General features: G+C 39.3%; 1 protein-coding gene across 4 annotated transcripts in view; it reads left to right on the forward strand.

Moving 5' to 3' along the window:
• The window catches only part of LOC111565647 (neural cell adhesion molecule 2), a 329,641-nt gene extending 309,867 nt beyond the window's left edge, over positions 1-19,774 (forward strand). Inside the window, exons 16-18 of one of the 4 annotated variants that reach the window (XM_055008080.1) lie at positions 2,410-2,617; positions 2,983-3,022; positions 16,833-19,774. In XM_055008080.1, the coding sequence (XP_054864055.1) occupies positions 2,410-2,617; positions 2,983-3,022; positions 16,833-16,889 (305 nt within the window). In that variant the 3' untranslated portion in view covers positions 16,890-19,774. The remainder of the gene's footprint in view (positions 1-2,409; positions 2,618-2,982; positions 3,023-16,832) is intronic. The other 3 variants (XM_055008078.1, XM_055008079.1, XM_055008081.1) reach the window with 3 other exon arrangements.
• The last annotated feature ends 1,782 nt before the right edge of the window (positions 19,775-21,556 follow it).

Below are 21,556 nucleotides of genomic sequence, written 5' to 3' on the forward strand. Positions count from 1 at the left end.
ATTTTGGGAATTGCATGACTTTGTAAGTATTTTTTTTTAATCAATATTCTGGAGGTGAAATGAAAGCCTTGATGGAGCAGCTTTATAGGAAACATAGAATCTAGTGTGTGATCCTTTCAAGGCACTAAATGTGGGGATACTTTACTTCACCAATGTTCACCTTTTTCATTCCCGTAATTAGATAAGAAACTATTGTAGAAGTGTTGTTTGGACCTTTAACTAGGTTACACCGGTTGCCCCGAGGCTTTGTGCTTTCCAACAGTATTTAGTTTTTCACAGCTTAGCGAGGATTCAGTCGGATAACATTCTAAATGAGATACCGATCCACCAACTCTGATTCACCACCGATACACCAAGGCTTTTCTTTCACGATACATAGGTGTGAATGCAGAGAATCTTCCTAAAGGTGCATCTCCTGCATTCAGGTCACATTTCTGTTTAGCCAGGAGGCAGATAGTGGAGAGAAGCTCCGGCTGTCTCAGTGCTGCCTCACCGGGGCCTTTTTTTTTAAACTGGAGGGTGCCAGACTCCACCACTCTGAGTGCTCACACCTTCATATTAATGTCGGATCTCCCTTTTTTTCCCAACTCACAGGCGACTGAACACGCATATGAGGCATTCCTAAGTAGGAAAGTTAATTCGCCCTCACTCTTCCATTGCTGATTACTCGTGGCAGGGTCTGACCTCCAGCTGTCAACACTGATCCTACAGTGGATGTTCAGTTTGCTCAACCCCAGGATCACTTAAGGGCACGGCTCTATTCAGCCGATCCCACCGGGAGCCTCTCTTTACCGCCACCTTCATTTTCTCATTACTTTCAATTGAAAGCAGGCCCCGCTGCTTGCCTCCGAGTGAGTGCTGACCACTCTGAGAGAAGCCATTTCAACTTCAAGCTGGAAAATTCCACATTTGTTTCCCACGTGGCTCTGTTTAGTGCCGCGAGCTACAAAATAAGAGACGCCCGGCGGACACTGAAGCAGCAGAGCTCTAGCGTGACAACAGCGATGTCGACTGTTGGCTCTTGATACAGACGGTAAGAAGCGAGGCCTGAGGGCGAATACAGCAGGAAGAGAAAGTGTTTTGTTGTTTAAGCCTAAGAAATGCTCACGGTTCTGTTCTGTCAGAAGGTGCTTGTATTTTAAGTAGGACTAAACGCGTTAATTCCGATTGATTGATTACAGAAAAAAATAACACACACACACGGATACCAGAGCCAAAGTTATGTGTTCACAGGGCTGTTTTTTCTCGCATGTAAACGCGCCGCATCTGAATATCACCCGCTTGGTGGGCGGGTCATTTGTGGGCCACTAGGTGGTCACATGACAGCCCTTCAGACCTTCAGTCTGGTAGAAACATCGGACCAACATGGCAGCTCGGTTGCAAAGTTTCTCTTCTATTACGAAAACTGTTCAGCGAAAAAGTATTTCTGAAAGCATTTGAGGCGAGAAGTTAACTGCTGAATCTGTCCTCGTTCAATGACAGCTGGTTTAGACGTGCGTCAGATCGCGCTGCTTTTGAATAAAAGAAACTACTTCATGCTAATGAGCTCCATGGTGACGCACCATACATTGGCTACGACAGTCCTGGTACCGGCAAACGGTGTTGCCAGCCCATAATAGACCACTTTTCAAGACGCTGAAAGCGCCTGAGTTTACAAAAATTCTTTAAATGTTGAATATAATCGCTATAATTGCACTTTGAGTTTGCAGTAATCTGTGGATGTAGTAGATAGATGAAAAATGCACAGATAAATTTAAATGAAATAAATATTTTTAAGTTCACATCTATGTCTGTTCATCGATTCAGTCATCAACCAAGATTTATTTGAATTAAAAAACTTTGCTTATTGTGTCAAATATCTACTCTTTGACTGTGATTAATCACAAATAGTTAAATGCAAAGCCTCTAATTAATTAGATTAACTGTTTTAATCGCGTCCCACCACTAATTTTTAGGTCGTTAAACAGGTAAGAAGGTACAAATTGTCAATTATTACTTGAAACTTCCACCCTGCTGACTTTATGCAGAAACACTTGTGTTTGTTTTGGAGGAGATTCGAGCTAATAATGGAGATCCTCCACTGAGGGCTGTGTGGAGTCCAGGTGTTGTGGATTAGGACTTATCTCCGTCTTGGAACGAGTCCAACTGGCTTCGGTTGAAATCACTGACCTTGGAGCGGTTGTGAAAGTTTTTGGGTGCTCTTGTTCTGCGAGGCTTTAGAGTTTCCCGGTTTTTCACCCTCCTTGTACGAACGAACGCTGAGCAGGAACCTGACCTCCGGCCTCGACTCGGCAGGTCGGACGCGTCCTTCTGTCTGCATCTCGGAGTGAACAAACCCAGATTGCTAACAGTGTTTTGTCCTTGTTGTGTGTCTGTGTGTCTGTGTGTGTGTGCGCTTCACTGCCTTAGCAGAATCCCTGTTCAGCGGCCTGGGGCTGGGGGCGGTGGTGGGCCTCGGCCTCGGAGCGCTGCTGCTGCTGCTGGTGCTGGTGGACGTCAGCTGCTTCTTCCTGCGCCACTGCGGCCTGCTGATGTGCATCACGCGTTCGCTCTGCAGCAAGAAGACAGCCACCAGCGGCAAGGGCAAGGAAATCGAGGAGGGCAAGGCCGCCTACCTGTGAGTTTTTCCCTCTCTTTTCTGTGTGTGTTGTTTTTGTTTTTTTTTAGGAATTTTTACTCCTTCGATCAAAGATTTTGATTCCTATTGCAACGGTATGAATGTTTGCCAGTCGCCAGGTCATTCATGCTTGCCGAGGGAACTTCTGCTGTGGGTGTATCTTAATGCTTAGCTCACTTTGGCTGCTTTTTTGTTGCATAATTTAACAAAATGAATGGATTACACAAAAGATTGCTTTGAAAATGTTCAAGGAATTTCACTAACAAACTCTTTCCCAAATTATCATCTTTAAATAGCACAATGAAACTCCCATATTTCATTACTATGAATAAGAAAAGGAGGCTTCTCTTTACTATTTGCCGTAGGTACACCTACAACAGCCGCCCAACTCCCCTTTCAGCCACAGTATGTCTTTGATTATGTCTTCTTCACTAACATCATGCAGTGTGCAGTGAGTTCACCCATGTGGCATCTCATCTGCATGCATTGTGCGTCGCTCTTTGTGTGTAGCCGTGTTTGTGCCTCTGTGTTCACGTTACTTGTGCATGCAAATAGCCCATCTCCCCGCATGCACCGTCTTGCAATTTCGTTTCCTCTCATCAGACAGTTTAGAAGTCAGCCGCCGTGAAATTCTCTTAGCGCAATCGATTTCCAGATTCAGTCCCACTGTTTTTCTGCAGCGTCCCAGCCCAGGTTCTGGAGACGTAGCACCCACAGAGGTCCATTCACCAGATTTTTTTTTTGCGTTAAAGTTGTCAGCGTGCCAGTTGTGTGTCTGGATGCAGAGCGAGGGCACGCAGGAGGAAGGGAAGGAGCAGGAAGATGTGGCTTTTGCTGAGTCACTAAGCTGGCAGCGCTGCAGGGCCGAGCGGCTGCTGCTCAGACAGCATGTTACGACCGTAGCTGCTCTCTGGCTGGAATTTCTCTTCACACTTCAGTTCATTTCACGTCGAATATACAGAGCAATGTCACAGATTTACAGCGTTGCGTTTCCTAAGCAGCACCGTGTTTCTGTTTCTGGGTGTTTTATTATCAGGGTTTGATGCAGGTTCAGGTCTACAGGGACATCCAGATGATGCAGGACATTGTTTGAAAGTGATGCTTCAGTGGGTTAATACTGCAGTTTAGAAACTACCAAGAGACAAATTCAACAAACTGTGTTTCCATATGATTGAAACTGAAGCGAATTCTTTCAACCAGGGGTGTCAAACATATGGCCCATGGGCCGGATTGGACCCTCTGGTGGGCCGGTTTTGGCCTTTGCAGACTGTAAAAATTACAGAGGTGAAAATGAAGCCTCTATCTATCTGTCTATCTATCTATCTATCTATCTATCTGTCTATCTGTCTGTCTGTCTATCTATCTATCTATCTGTCTATCTGTCTATCTATCTGTCTATCTGTCTATCTGTCTATCTGTCTATCTGTCTGTCTGTCTGTCTATCTGTCTATCTATCTATCTATCTATCTGTATTTTTCATGTATAAGTTTAATACATTTACAAGGCAGGGGGACAACTGAACCTTCTTTCTTTATAGTTCCAGCTTTAGTTTGTGTAGTTTGTATGGTGTGGTGGTCAGGATCACTACACAGATGTGAAAATGAATCTAAATTTAAAATAATCTCTAGATCTTGACAAGTTGTTTTGATCATAAAGTAAAATACTCCATTGCTGAGTTCCAGATGCCTGAGACTGAATGCTTTGTGCCTTTGTAGACAAAGTATGATCTGCAATTTGTAATGTTTAAATGATAAACTGAGGCATAATATTGTTGAAACTGAACTTAATTTTCTTAAGAAATTTTAGGTTGTTCATAATGTTTTTAAAACCATAGTTCAATAAATGTGAAAATTTTAAGAATGTACTTTTTTGCACTAAAACAAAGGAAACATTTGGAGTTATTATGCTCTGATTTTACTGATCACTTGAGATCAAATTGGACTGATTGTGGCCCCAGAACTAAAATGATTTTGACACACCTGTGATAAACTGTCTAAAAAAAGTAAGACTTGCGTCTGTTACCTTCTTTAGAGATAATAAACTATACTGTTGTCATCTGATGGTGGCGCTGTATGCGATGTGGCTGTCATAACCCTCCTGTCATGTTGCTTGTCAAATTAAAACAAAAAAAAAAAAGTGAAACTTCTTCTGCTTGGCTTAATAAGTGCAATCAACATATAAAGTGAAAGTGGTTCATTTCACATATTTGCAAACCCACCCTAAAGAGAAGAGGTGTCATTGTCATTTCTGACAATGCCATGTGAGGGAATGAACAGCCTTGGAGGAGTACTGCGCTCTCTGAGTGCTTTTCTTGTTTATTGATACTATAATTGGTTCCGTCAACAACATTCCCAAAAAAGAATATTTTAGGCAGAATGTTTCACCTTTGATATAATATCAAATTCCTGTTGTCTGAGGCCTTGATAACATCTTGAAAACATTTTCCAAATGTTGCATTTAGAACATCCTTCCCTTGTGAACATTTTATAAGTGTTTTACAGAAGGACATTCAACAATGTGTTCCCTCAACAAAAAGGCAAATATAAAGGAACGTTCTGTGTAAAAAAGATTGTGTCATCGGAGGCCTCGATGACGTCCTGAAAATGTTTTTTGAATGTTGTTTGAGAACAATTTCTTTTGTTATCAGGCGGAGTACTGCGCTATCTGAGTGCTTTTCTTGTTTGGTTAATACACTGGTGCTTAAATACCAGAAAGGCTTAAAATGGACTCATAGAATCCATTTGGAATGACAAATAGCGTTGATGAAGACATGCTGCTGATTTCGAATTTTCGATTGTCGTTCTGTTGTAGCTGCTGTTTGTGGTTTCAGAGCTGATAGGAACGAAGGCTGCTGTGGAGAGAATGAAGTAAAGCAGCTCCACAGTGACTCACAGCGCTGAGCTGAAGTGAGTCTAATGAGATAACGCCTGAAATAATACGAGGCTCCGACGCTCCTACTGAGTTTTCAACGTGTCAGTAGAGCGAGTCTGGAGGTGCTGAAGGGCAATAAGACGCAAAGAGCAGCAAACCCTGAGTAGCAATATCGATAGTGGCATCAATAAGAGTGTATACAGTGATAAATAGAAGGGGCGGACTTTAAATCAGAGAGGCGAGAAGAGGCACAGATCAGAGTCTGTGTTGTGTTTATGTACAGTTGGTCCACTTCTGGCAGGCTTTTAAGACAGAATTCAGGGTTTAAGGTGGTCGTAGAAGATATTTACTGCTTTGTTTTCCCACCTCGATGTGGTTCTGCAGCTTAGCAGGAAGCCGCCAGCAGCCAAGTGGCCTCTCAGCGGTGCAGCTTTATCCAAAAGTCAGAGCTGAGCGAGCGGACAAATGGACGACGGAGTTCTGTCTGTCAGGAGTCCGTCGATTTTTGCTGAGATCAGAATGGAAACGCCAGGCGACACCTCAGGGAAAGTTGAAAGAATCGACCGTGTTCGCAGTAGCCCAGTTGACTTCAGAAGTCCGTCCACTGTTAAGTTCTGTGATGTCTGTAGGACCAGTGGACAGACGGGAGAACACCGTCTGACTCTCTGCTGTTTAACTCCTCAAGAACTTGACCTCAAACTCCCCGTCTGGGCATAACACATAGAAATGAATCACATTTTTACATTTTCAGTCTCACTGTCTGGTTATTTGGTCTCAGATCATCGGGTTCTTTCTGCTCGGCCAACTCTGATTGTCTTTTTGCCTTTAACTATGCGTAGTTAAAAGGGTATCTGTGAAATTGTAGAATGATGGGGGAGTGGGGAAGCGTTAAAGGTTCCTTGCCATGATGTGCGCACCTGCTCGGCATTTTCTTCCAATACTAGACAGTTAATTCTAATAGTGTCTCATTATGGGTGAGTTGAAATATGAAAAAAATGGTAGCCCTCATGAAAAGTCCCATCTTTGAGCACGTTAGCAAAAAAAATTATCACACAGAAGTCAACCAGTGATATTTTCTGAACCACGTCACAAAAATACAAAACAAAATATGCAAGATAGTTTTAAATATGACATACTTGGTCACAAAAAGAAAAAATGTAAAATATATATACACAGTGGTCCCTCACAATATCGCAGTCCACATTTTGCAGTCTCACCGTGTCGCAGATTTTGAAATTGCATTTAGTATCACGGATTTTTCACGAAATCACAGATTTATGTGGTATCTAGGTATTTTTATAAATATTCATTTTTGTGGCAAGCTGCATTGAAGAACGATGCTGGAGAAAGAACATCTGCCTTTTACGCACTCTACAACTGACAGATGCTTTTATTTTGACACCGAGAGTAGTGCTACTGAAAATGTGGCAGGAAGTCATCAAACACAATACACTTCACACTCATGGTCCCATGGACAACATAACACTTATCCAAACTAGGCTGACCACACCACAGAAAACACAATAGAACACAAACACTAATAACACTGGAACACTAAAATGAACCACAATAATGACATTTAAACCCCCAACACCCCGAACTCCCATGGTGCATTGCAGCACAACAGGTCAGTCATGGACCTCAGTTATTTTTGCGGTAAAATATCCACAGGCTGGATAAAGCTGATATTTTGGCTCGGTGACAGTTTAAATATTCGGCTATGTTCTGACGTCAGTGAACAGTTACAAGTTGAGGCTCAGTGACTTTTCAATGTCTTCATGCGTCTAATGACCGAAGGCAGGAATCTGAACCACTGAACTACAGTTACAGATTTGGCATCCTTCAGTCGTAGGAAGAAAACTGTCCCGCAGCCATGTCAAGAACTGAAGAAAAATCCATTCTTTGAGTTGCCGTGAATCACTATATTTGAGTTTTTGTCAGTTTTTCTACCCAACAAAGTGTACAAGGAGACAAATAGTGTGAACGATCGACCAGAACTGTCTCAAGCCTAAAAACAAGCTGCAGCCTTACGTCTGAACACACTTCATCCCCATTAGTGTCCGAATCCTAAAGTGGATGCTTGAAATATAGACGAAAACCTGAACTTAAAGTTGAACTGACTTTTGCATGAGCTGCACTCGGTGTTTGTTTTGACTCGACTTGTCAGTTTTATTTGCTTTTCTGCGGCGTCGGTGCCAGATTGATTGGTGCAATGTCCTCGCAGGCAGCCACTAAAAATAATTTGTTCTATCACCTCCAGTGCAACAGCCACACCAGCCGTTCTCCTTCAGAGTGTCAAACACTGTGGTGTCTCAGAGATGTTCATAAGGTGTCCTTGGGCATCGCTGCCACCATGTCAGTATTCAACGCCGATGGACATATCAGACTTTCTCACCTTTAAAAGACACTCATAGTGAGTTTGCCAGAGTAGAAGAGGTCTAAGTCACAGGACTGTCACCCACCACACTGAAGCTGTGTTGAACTCTTTTTATTTTTGCTTAATATTGTTTTATTTCATGACTTTAGTTTTGTTTCACTCAGTGTTTTGACACCAAAACTACTTTGTTAAGTTTAGGAGAAAATCTTGGTTTGGGTTGGAATTAGTGGTGGGATGCGATTTCAAAAAATTAATCGAATTAATTAGAGGCTTTGTAATTAATTAATTGCAAAAGTGCAACTATAGTGATTATATTCATCATTTAAAGACTTTTTGTAAACTCAAGCACTTTCAGTGTCTTGAAAAATGTTCTATTATGGGCTGGCTACACCATTTGCCGGTGCCAGGACTGTCGTAGCTAACGTTAAGGTACATGTCCACAGGATCAGTCAATGTCTCGCATTCTATTCATTGTCTATGTGAAACGCACCACATTGCATTGTGGTTGCGTTGCTGTGCGTTGCCCCGGAGCTCATTTGCATAAAGTAGTTTTCCTTCTACTTTATGCAAATTCGGTGCGGTGAACAGCGGTCTGTTCAGTTTTCAATTTTAGGCCAAGAGGTCCTGGCTAATAACAATTATTTACATTTTTGCTTGACCTGTTGATTTTTTTCTCAGTTATTGATGAGCTGTTTGGTCTTTAAAATGACCCAAAAATGCTATTTTTATTAAATAATTAAGCTTAAAATGTAAATGAGTATGGTTTGAATGTATTATTGCATTAATGAAAAAATGTGCAAGTCTCCCCTCGTGTTACAAAGCTGTTCTTTTGATAATTATTCACTCATTGATTTGTGAAAAGACCATTTTAATGTCTTTTATATGGCATATTACAGTCAAACTAGTGGAACTGTGTTGTCCCAGTGAAATGAGGATTCACAGACAGAATGTACATTTAGTTTTGAGACGTTGTGTTGCAGAAAATGAAGTGAAAGCTGCAGTGAATTCATTAAAACTGAACGATTGTGTCTGAGAAAATGGAGAAGCTCCTGCACAGTTTCAGGTGTTTTTCGAGAATAAACAACTGATGGCTTGTAACTATTTTAGTGATTACAATAGACGCCCTTCTTTAATTAGTGCCGCGGCGTTTTTTACGCAACGTCGAGCATCTTTCTCCCTCTTTGTTTTTGTCACACTAGTAAAAATAAAACAAAAAAATACACATCATTATAGAGATACAGACACCCTTGATTATGCAAACTTTTTTTACAGACCAGACAGTTTGTGTTATTGACATATAGAGAGCACTTGAATTTCAGATTCTGGAGCGGCAGACTGAGATGTCTGACATTTAATTAAGTGCAAGTTTGCAGTGTTCCCTCTTAACGCCAAAGCAAACAAAACGCTGGGTGTCTTGAGAAGCTGAAAGGCTTTGGATAGAGCTCACCTGACTTTGTAAAAGTACATAGATGTGTTTGGTTTCTGGAGCAGAGTTTCCCTACATTCTGTCCATTTCACAATTCGACAAGCTGATTTCTAGTCAAGTGAGACAAATACTCCTCCTCTGTAAGACCCTGGACGTCAGTGCTGATAAAATATGCTAGAAAATATGATGTAAAGATTCAGATCAGAATGTAAACAAACACCCCTGGGATGCTCTGCAGCTTCGGGCCGCCTCATTTATCTGTACGAGAAACAGGGATTGTGGCTGTAAACGGCCGCTCGCTTAATTAACGCCAGCAGAGGAATGAACAAGTCGCCCTGCTGCGCTTTGGTGTCACGTACGAGTTTACAGATTACAAACAAACATCTGCATACTGACTCTGATATATCTGCAGCCCACCAGCTCTCACGGCATAATCAGAGGCTTGTCGAGACCCTGTAGCATTTCTGTTCGCTCCACATCATTTTGGACACAACTTCTGCAAATGAGTTTGTTGCTTTGTTTCATCTCTGTTTCCTCTGTTGCCAGTGATAAAGCTGCACAAGCAAAGCAAGATGTTGAAAAACAGACCATCAACCAAAGTCACAGAGTTCTTGTGGTGGAGGAAGAGTCGTTAATGCTACCAGAAGGGTCTGTCTGACCTGAACAGACGGACAAAAATAATAATAAAAAAATCCAATTTTAATGTATAAAACTTGATGAGAACCATATATGGAAAATAATGTGTATATAATAAATGCAATATTAATACAAAATAATAAATAAGCTTTGTGAGGAGCATGTATGGTGTATATAATAAATGCGAAAAATATTAATAAAAGAGGAATAAATAGGCTTTATTAGAAACATATAGAGAAAAAATTCTGTGAAGAATAAATAAAATATCAACAAGAAATAATAAATAAACTTTATGAGAAGCATATAGGGAAAATATTCCATATATAGTAAATTAAAAATGTATAAAGGAATAATAAATAGACTTTATTAGAAGCGTATAGAGAAAACATTGTTTATATAATAAATGAAATATTAATTTTAAAATTATAAATATTTTTATTAGATGAATCTAGGGAAAATATTGTGTATAATAAAAAATAATTAATAGAAGCATATAGCAATAAATAATTAAAAAATAGTAATAAAAATCATAAATAATTAAATAAATACAAAAATGCATTCATGTATTTAATTGGATTTAAATTTAATTTAATAATTATTTAACATTTACAATGTAAATATGAATATTTATATTTTCCTGTATTGAATCCTTTCAAAGGTAATACTATTGAGGGAATTACAGTAGCTAAAGAAAAATGAATTCTGCTTAGCTTTGACATTAAAAAAAATCCACAGAAATGGGACATAAAATCTGCAAAGCTTCAAGCTAATCAAAGTATTAAACAAACAATGGAGGCCTCTTGTGAGATGCTACCATTGCTGCTTGGTGCTGTTAGCCACGTTAGCTTTCCAGTAGCCTTTTCTCAGCTTTGACTAAAGTTTCCGCTGCTAATTTTGTCACAAACGTTGCAACTCTTTGTTGGTATTTTGTTGCAACCTCTGCCTGCTTCGTGTGTTTTCTCTGATTCCAGCTCTGAGGGCTTCCTTAGTTTTTTCAGCTGATTGTTGTTTTCTGCATCTGCCTGCCTTTTATCTGCACTCTCAGATCTCTGGGTGTAATTTTTAGCTTTTGAATCGTCAGATGTGCTTGCAGTGAACATGTGACACCTTCCTCTCCACACGTAGCTCCATTACTAAGTAATCATTTGTGAAAAAAATGTAGGCCTTGAACACTTTGTATAGATACTGTAGCTAATGAGAGATTGGTGTGATTTGAACAGCTGCCTGTGAAAGCTGTACTTCACATGTCCTCACCAGAGGAAACCATAGACTAGAGTGTAAAAAGTGCGTCATGTAGTGACAAGAATTACTCTTGTTGCATTTGATTAGACAGATCTGCTGAATAGAACATCACATAATGTACAGAAAAGTTGAATCCAGGTTACTTGAGCACTAGCTCCCATAATCTCAACTTTTTAACGACAAATTCGACTGATATGTTGCTTTAGCCGACATGTTTGTGATTCTCTTGGATTTACATGCAAGAAAAGAGGAAAGCACAAGCTGCGAGACCTTCCCATAAGTTGAGAAAAGTCCAATCTGGGTTTTCATGAAGCTAATGAGACATGAAATTGGCTCCACTACGCAGGAACTTTAACATCCACCAATCAACCAAAGGGGAACCCCCTCTGGCCAATTCCAATATTTGGGCTGATTAGGTACAGCATCACGCAGGGCTACTGTTTTACATTTATGATCTCGCTCGTTGAAAGCCTCCCATAACGTCCAATATGGCTATTTGAGGGTGATTTTGTGCTGATATAGAGGCACCTTTTAAATTGACAATTCGCTTGAAGAAATTGACTTGAGTCTAATAAAAATGTCCAATAATGTAGATATGAAAGGTTTCCACGAGCTGAGCACAGAATTAAACAAGAAAAGCACTCAGAGAGCACAGTACTCCGCCAGGGCTGCTCAGTCGTATGATTTCCGATGGATGAAATCTTGAAAAAATCTGTGGTCCGATTTGTAGTAGGACTGCAATCATGTGATCATCAGCAGGAAGCTGAGGCAGGGTTCACTTGTAGTCATAGTTACAGTGACGCCATGCGGCTATCTCACAATGGTACAGAAATCTTTAACAATTCCGTGGATCCAGACTATAAGCCGCATCACTGACAAAATCTAATCATTTGGTCCTTGTGTCATTTCTGACCTTCCCTGAAAATTTCATCAGCAGACTTCAGCTGAAGTTGGTTGTGTCATCTTGAAACACACTAAGCAGAATTAGGACTGGATCTGGTCGAATATGGTAAAAAAAAAATGTGCAGTGAATGAAGAAGATGTGAAGCATACTGATGAAAGCCACAGTTCCTCATTGACTTCACTGAAAAACCTACACTACCGTTCAAAAGTTTGCGGTCACCGAGACAATTTCATGTTTTCCATGAAAACTCACACCTTTAACCATACATAGTTATAAGGGTATCTGTAAAATTGTAGCGTGATACATAAACTGTTGATCAATTTTAGCTAATTTTTTTGGAATTTGAGGCCAATATCTGTGGAATTAGTATATATAATATAAAAGCGGTAACTTTTCACTGTTATTTCTCATCAAGTCATTGATTCAAAATCTGCAATATTAGACAATTATTTAAATAGTGTCTCATTATGGGCGACTCATGAAAAGTCCCATCTTTGAGCACATCAACAAAAAATTTATCACACAGAAGTCAACTAGTGATATTTTTTGAACCACATGTAGCTGCATGTCACAAAAATGCAAAACAAAATATATAACATAGTTTTAAATATGAAATACTTGGTCACAAAAATTCATAAATATATACACTATCATTCAAAAGTTTGGGGTCACTCAAGCAATTTCATGTTTTCCATGAAAACTCACACTTTTATTCATGTGCTAACATAACTGCACAAGGGTTTTCTAATCAACAATTAGCCTTTCAACTCCATTAGCTAACATAATGTAGCATTAGAACACAGGAGTGATGGTTGCTGGAAATGTTCCTCTGTACCTCTATGGAGATATTCCATTAAAATCCCAGCTAGAATAGTCATTTACCACATTAACAACGTCTAGAATGTATTTCTGATTCATTTTATGTTATCTTCATTGAAAAAAATAGCTTTTCTTTCAAAAATATTTTTGTATCAGAAGATTTTTGTACCAGGCTGTAAACATGTTTATTTCTGCTGTAAAGTTGGACATTTTGACATGGAGGTCTATGGAGACTGGCTCACTCTTAGTGGCCATTCAAGGAACTGCAGTTTTTGGCATTTTGAATTAATTTTACAACCAATGAAGCTGCATAAATGCATTAGAATAGCATCGTGACTGGCATATGTTCTGTTTCTAGTTCGAATAGTCATTTACCACATTAACAATGTCTAGACCGTATTTCTGATTCATTTCATGTTATCTTCATTGAAAAAAAAATCTGCTTTTCTTTCAAAAATAAGGACATTTCTAAGTGATCCTAAACTTTTGAAGGGTAGTGTATATGAACATTAAAAGCTTTAGTGTAAAAGGAAGGATTTTGTAGCTTTGATGTGCAACAAGGACAACAAGTTAATGTTTTTCTCTTTCTACTTTCTGTGGGTTTCTTTTTTGTTGTCATTTGGGCATAAGAGCAGGATTCTGAAGTTCCAGCACAGGGCTTTACTTCCAAAACGACACAACAAAAGACAGAAAGCTGTTTACACCACACAAGTCCTTGCATAGGTCATATTTACAATGAATGTGTCCTTGTTGGTTCGTCACTATGTGTGTTTTGGCTTTTTATACTCACTGCAGCAGATAAATTTGACACTGCCGATAAATTATTTTGAAATGGCTGACTTCCCAGCATACAAATGCATCAAAGGAATGAAAATCTGTAGACCGAGTGCGCACAAAAACAATGAGTCACCTGTAATGGCTCAGAAGGAAGATTTATGTTCCTTTTTTTTTTTTTAATAACGACTCGCTAATTATGGGCCATTTTAAACGTCCAAATGCTGCATGAGTGTTAGCAAAATTAGAATATAAATGTGGGTCATTACAACGAAAGAAATTAGAATTTGCCACTATTTAACTCTCATTATGCCGCTGCATTATTTTTTCCTGACCCAGTCTTTGTATTAACTGCACTTGGATGAAGCCAAATGGGCCAAACGCAGATGAAAGCTCTCATATATCATATGACTTGAGTTGCAGGCTGCTTAGATTTTCATCTTGTGGCCACATTAACATAAAAATAAAGCTGTGATGTCCTTCTGCTGAATTACTCAAAACAAGCCTCGCGGAGGACGAGATGAACGAGTGCGTCTGAGCCAGCCAATCAAATAGCCCATGCTTAATAATGCGTATATTTTTTTTATTTTAGCTTTTTTTTCAAACCTCTTCTCCCCTTGAAATAAATCCAATCCAAAGCAAGTAACTCCAATAAGGTTTGTGTATCCTGTATCTTGTTTATGGGTCTTTACTACTAAATGTATTGCTGGGATTTGCAAAAAACAACTTATTTTTCTGACTTTTAGTCCCCAGTATTGGTCAAAGTCATTGGTTTCAATCCTAAATCTAGCACAATGCCGCTAAGTAGGATATATATATATATATATATATATATATATATATATATATATATATATATATATATATATATATATATATATATTAAGGATTATTAAGGTTTGACTGTTCAATGAAACAGATTTAAACTGTACATAAAGCCCACATCAAAAATCTGTAGTTTTACAATAATAATTTCACACTATGTGATCACAAACTCACAATACTGTATTTAAATCCATTTTATTAACAGTTTTTTTTAGCTTTACACTATTCCACTGTTTTCAGACATATTTTTTCTGGTACCCTTGCTGCCAAAATTTCAGGGTTATTAGATGAGATTTTTATTTATTTTGATTTTTTTTCTGGCTTACAAAGTTGGAAACCCACAACAATCTCCCACCAGCAAGCTAAACACTTAATATGCCGAGTTTTGACAAAGATTTCGAAGCACCTGATCTTCCCAAAATGTACTTAATTGCCTGAATATCTCAAATTATGCCAAAATCAACAGGTTTAAATGGAACAGAATGCAAGAACAAATTTGCTTGACAATTATATGGAAACACAGATTGTCTTTTGCAGAAGTTTCAATTCAATACTTGGTTTGGAAGCATACAACATCTGTAAAATGTTTTTATCAGTGCTTTTATAGCTTTTCAACACTGAATCATTCAATCAATTGACAATACTTTATTGAGATCTGTTCATTTTGACATGAAAGAGTCATTTTTTGTGCAAATTCTTGCCAAAAGCTATAATTCAATGTTGAAAAGCAATAAAGGGGGGTGAATACTTTCTAGCAGCGCTGTGACCTTGTCCAGTGACAACAGACTTTGAAGATTTAGGAGGGATAATGCTGTATTAGACCACTAGGGCTAAGCTGCCCTGAGTTGCCCTCAGTTTGTTGTTTGAAAGCCTTAAAGACTCCATGAGTCTTCGATCCAGACTGCAATTGATACATTTAATAGAAATTAGTCCTTGGATTGCATTTTTGCTCTGAGTTGCCACATTTGCATCCTTGTACGTTTGTATTTGGTGTTGAATTTCCTGCAGTGACATTGCTGTTGTGAAGTTCTTGTCTCTTGTATTCTCCCGATATGTGACGTTTTTCTGAAGAACAAATTCCCAAAAAAAGACAGCCTCAAAGCTTCATCATTTGTTGCGTCTACACTGTAAAAATGTTTGTACATTTTACAGTGAAAAACTGTCAAACCATGACAGTAAAAATCTATAAACTCGACCACAGTTTGATACAGTTTATATAACACTGAATCACTATAACTCAGGACAAAACTGTATTTTTAACTAAAATACATTTCCCTAGTCTTGCAATGTTATTTAATAGAAAAATGCCGTAATATGCATAACATCAATATTGTAAGTTTTGCATTTATTTCTTGAAAAAATACAATTTTTTACAGTTAAATGTACATATTGTTGTGCTGATAACGAAAACATGCAATTTTACAAGTAACATTTTGCATTAACTTCATGAAAAAAAATACAGTTTGTACTAGTCAAATTGATGTACTTTTGTGTTAATAATGTATGCTTTAATATTTATGACAGCTAGAACTGTCATTGCAAAAAATACACCAATTAAATGTTAAATGCACTAACTGTTGTGGTAATCATGGAAAAATGCTGTAGTATTTATAGTAGGTCACATAAACGTTATTTTAGCGGTATTTTCATGTAAATTTTCTCTGTGAAACAAATTTTTTTTTTTATAAAAGTTAAAACTTTTTTTTACAGTTAAATATGGAATGAAGGTGCATCCAGACTTTTGACTGGTAGTGTAAATGTTGTGCATCCCGAACAGATGCAGAAATTCCAGGCCTCCGACGTTACGTTTGCATGTGACTATTCATGCTTTGCCTCATCTCCATTCTCATCAGACATCTCCTATATGTACTGCAAACCAACACAGCACCACTCTGATCAGTCCTCCATTCATCCAAACCAAAGGGAGACAAGAATATGAGTAATTTGCCTTTTTATAACCCTTTGTGCAGCCTTGTAGTGGCTGTTATATTTAATATCCCTGCTGCCTTTTCCCTTCAATTAATTCAGCTTTATTAGTCCCAATGGAGGCAACTCATTCAGGCACCCAAAGGTCGAGAAGATGATTACTGGTGGGCTTTAAAGCAGGAAAGTACAGATTTTGTAGAGAAAACCATTAAGCCCACGCTCTGTTGCGGCGCTAATTCAGTTCTACTTTACCTCACAGTTGTTCTTCATAAAAATACACCACTCTTGAATGTGTGCTTGTCCGTGTTAATCGTATATAAGTTCCTGTAATTACCCCGCTGCGAAATGTCCATACTGCCAACGTCATGTCCATTTCTGTGAACTCTCTCATTTTCCGTATTGCTTTTCTCCGCAGGAAGCTACCGCTGAAGGAAGAAAATGGAAAAGAGTCTCTCAAGCCGGATACGATTGAAATCAAGGTGCACAGTGACAACAGCCTCCACACAAAACCCGACGACAGCAAAGCGTAAAAAGGGTCGGTCCCCCTCCTTCGCCACCAAAAGAACATTCGGATCATGAGACCAAAACCCAGACAAACTACAACACTGGAAAATAGTGGAGATGAATACCATATCTGTTTATAACAATGCCCCAGTGAAAGGCATGTGTACATAGAAATACTAGAAAAAATAGACAGGAAGAGAGGGTCAACCTTTTCGACACCCTGAGTGGTTAATATATCATGTTCCTACAAAACATGGCATCAGTGGAAGGCTCTTGTTGATCAATGATTGTATATTATTATTTCTGTCACCTTCTGTTGTGTCCGTTCTCTGATTATGCTGTTTTTTGTTTTGGTTTTTTTTGGTTCGCTTCACCCCACCTGAGGTTTTCATGCAGTTAAATGGTGTCTCGAGCCCCTTTCACGCTAAACAATCACAAGTGGAGGACTATAGCTGCTCACACCACTGATGCTGTTTTATTTCCTTGGGCCGACCCTCACTGACAAACCTTTTTATGCCTTTAATAGCCAAGGTAGGTGTCTAGCTCATCAAGTTCTGGCTTCAGCACCAAAAAAAAAGGCAAACAACTCCTAAAAAGGCTTTATCGCTTCAGGAAAAAAAATTTCGAGGGTGAAGAATTTGGATTTCTTTTTGTGTAATTTATGTTGTAGGGGGGAAAAAAAGCTTGAAAAAATTCAAAAATCACAAAGAACAAAAAAAAAAAAGAGAATGTGTCGCAGTCTAACCGTATAATACCATACATGTGCATTGATGTCATTGTTAGCAAAGCCTTTTTATATTATTGACACTCTTCGACTATCTCATTCTCTAACAACGTGTGTGGAAAAGTATGTTTTATTCATCACGTTCCAGTCTGCATACAGTATACAGCACACTGCAGCCAGAGGTTAAGTGCACTGCAAGCCAATTTATGCTCTTGTGTACAAAGAGTAATGAAAAAAATGATGATTACATGCTGGAAGGTGTTCCCAGAAATGCCCTGAATGGTGATCTTTGCTATATGTAGAAGCAGTGATGGGTACCACTCAAGGCATGGGAACAAAGAAGTAACGGTACGCTCGAGAGAAGTAAATCAACACCTGTTTCATGTATGTTTTTTTAATGACAAACACTGTTTTCTTTCTTCATTCTGGTCTCAGATCTGCCTCAGATTCATTTTTTTTCCAATTTTTTCTTGGTCCGATCGCTATTCTCTGATGTTGTCATGTGTTGTACATAGGTGAAAAAAAAAGAGTATTTTACAAAGCTTTTATGTAAATATACCCTAAAGGATGTGTCTTTTTTCAAAATGCAAAAGGCTTGGCTTTTTTTTCTTTTTTTTTCTTTCTGTGTGAACACTCCTCAGATGAAAAGCTGTTTTTTTTTCCCTTCTTCTTCTTCTCCTTCCGTTGTGTTTTGGTCCAAAGTTCAGTGATGGTGTAATATTGTTTTTCCCAGTCATTTGCTTTCCCTTAAGAAAATCCATGCCCAAAGGCTATTTCACGGCATTTCAATGGAGGCAGTAATTACGGCATTAATGTGCCTTCTCTCTTCTATTTTTTTTTCTCTCCTTCCCCTCTTGTGGCCCAACGCCGACGCAGCAGCGTAGACCGTCAAATGGATTTTTGATCGCGACTTAGCTGCTTTATTCCGCCACAGAATGTGTCAAGAGATTGAATTTTATTGTGGTGCTGTGAATTCTGGGAAACGTAGTCTTAGGATCGTGGATTGTAGTCAACGCCACTGGACAGAAAACAGTACAACTAGATGTCAGGTTGAGTAGGAAGTGAAGTGATGGGCTGCAGAAATCTGGTTTTAATGGCATGTAATGCATCATCACAGAGTGTGTGTGTGTGTGTGTGTGTGTGTGTGTGTGTGCGCATACATACATGCATGGGTGGGTGAATACACTTGTCTACATGAATCAGGTTGCATGTATGTCTGTTGAATGTATCTGCACGTACTGTGAGTCAGTCTGTGCGAGTGTCTGTGCCCATTTCTATTTTTCAGTCTCCCGCTTACAAGTCACATGAAGTAGAAAGAAACACCCAACACGTCGCCCTTCCGGGATTTTATTTTGTTATAATTTATTTGTATTTATATTAAAGCTCCATCATGCGGCTCTGCAAAAGTGATGATGACCACATGCCAAGAATGAATGTCTAAGTGCTGGGAGTGCACGAGTGTTTCTCTGCGAGGGCGGTGGGAGTCGGCCAGAGCTCTCGCGCTGAGTTTCGGGGTGCGCTCTGATAGGTAAAACCTGATTATGTACTTCTCGACAGTGATTAATTCCCCCGGCTGCAGCACTCCACCCGCCCACCACTGTTCCCTGCCTCTCAGACTCCACTGGTTTTTATCTCAGACGTCGTAGCGCTGGCTTTGTTTCCTCACAGCGAGCTCCCTTGTACCCGCATATCTCAAACGGATGGTCCTGCCATGGAGTTGGTGCCGCCGCCTGTTACGATCACTGTAAATACGGGAGCACAGTGCCTGGAGGCTATACGATTTGTACATGTTCTTTTGTATTTGAATATGAGTCTAAAAACCCCCACATCCCACCCTCCACCACCAGCCCTTTCCTCTCCTTTCCGATCCTCCTTTCCCCCCGCCGTCTCCTCCACCGTGCCTCTGTCCCTTTTCTTTCCGTCGGGGGTATAACAGGTGTGTTTGAGCTCAGTGTACAGTATATGTCCTCTTCGTCCCCATGCGCCCCGTGTCCCCTGGACTGTCCCTGCTGAGTGTGCTTTGTGCAGGAGGTGGGAACTATTGATGTCTCTCTGTACGTACCTGTGGAACACTTGTGACTCCTATCATTTGCCGCTGTAAATAAACATGTCCTGGTAGAAGAGAGTGAGACGTTGTCATTCATGATTTCATGATTGTGTTTTTACTGGCTCGTCGTCTTGTATGTTCTAAAAGTTGCAAATGTTTGACCGTAGCCTCTGGGTCTAAAAAGGGAAATGAAAGTCACATAGCAGTGCATTCTTTCTAACAGCCAGCAGAGGGCGACTCCTCTGGTTGTCAGATTGCATAGAAGTTTATGAGAAAATGGCCCTACTTGTCACCTGATTTGTTACCTCAGAAAACATTTTCCTGATGGGTTTACAGTCTCAACGGATAGTTTTACATCTCCTTCGATACATCTGATGTTCATTACATTGCCAAAGCGAGCTGCGGAGTTATGAGACGATCGGTGTTGGTTTGTCTGTTAGCAACACTGCTCAAAAACGGATGAATGAATTTACATGAAATTTTCAGAAAAGGTCAGAAATGACACAAGGACCACCTCATTAGATTTTGGCAGCTTATAGTCTGGATCCACAGATTTGTTAAAGATTTCTGTATCATTGAGATAGCGGCACGGCGTCACTGTAACTATGACAAGAAGTGAACACTACGTTCATAGTAATATCTCCCAACATGTGAAATATATTATCTTTTTAGGTATATTCAGTGTTATGTAAAAGGTTTATTGTGTCCATTTATTTCTTGGAATATACAAGAAGAATAATGTGAAAAAACATTATCTACTGACTAAAGTGGCTCTGCTCTCTGCACTTCACACGTCTTGAACACTTTTGGAAGAACAGCGTGACATTTACTGCACTCATATTCTACCGTATGACACTAAATTTCATTGACATGTCAAAACTGCCCCTATTTGAGCTACTTTTTGGTATGATTCCAAGTTAGGTGCCAATCCATTCATTAGTGGTGAGCATTCTTACTTACATATAAGACCGAGTCTCTATCAACATTCAAAATACCAAAGATTACACAATTTTGAATCAGGAAACAATGTTTACATATTAGCATTTACATATTGACATTGATTTGGTCGACGTACAACCGAGTGCTGGGGTCCTTCCTCTGGCCCCTCATTCTCTTTCCAAACACACACACACACACACACACACACACACACACACTTGAAAAGAAAACTTATTTATCAACAGGAAGCATCCGTGTTTCCTCTTGAGCTTTCGTCCTTCAGAGTTGTTCTGTACACGCTGGAAACAGTTTATCGGAAGGAGAAGACAGGATCTTCCAGGGATGACTCAAGTTTGACATGTTCAAGTGCTATCATCGACAGCATGTGAGAAAAAGAAAAAAGTACAAGAAATGCTGCTTGTAGCTTTCAGAGCTAGAGAGTTATGGTTTGGAGCTGCATTTTTTCCTGTGGTGTTGGAGATATTGTCCAAATATAATCATGTAACCCTGAATTCTTAAAGTACAAACAGTTGACAGGTTTATTTTTGAGCATGACAATGATCCCAATCACGCTGCATTTACATCATATTTAGGGCGAAACAGCTGTGACAGTGATGGACTGTCCTCCACAAAGTCCAGACCTGAATATTATCAAAGATCTATGGGATCATCTGGATAGTAAAGAACTCTGGGAAGTGCTGATGGAAGCTTGGGATAATATACAACAAGATTACCTAAGAAAACTTAAGTGACAAAAAGTCCAAGATGTGCTAAATACTGATGAACATTTTTGTTGTTTAAGTTCACATATATGTCTATTCATCGATTCAGTCGTCAACCAAGATTTATTTGAGTTGAAAAACTTTGATTATTGTGTCAGATATTGCAGTGTGAAAATAAGCTGGTAAGTCCATGAAATCAAGAT

This window comes from Amphiprion ocellaris, chromosome 24, assembly GCF_022539595.1.
Source record: "Amphiprion ocellaris isolate individual 3 ecotype Okinawa chromosome 24, ASM2253959v1, whole genome shotgun sequence".
Classification (NCBI taxonomy): domain Eukaryota; kingdom Metazoa; phylum Chordata; class Actinopteri; family Pomacentridae; genus Amphiprion; species Amphiprion ocellaris.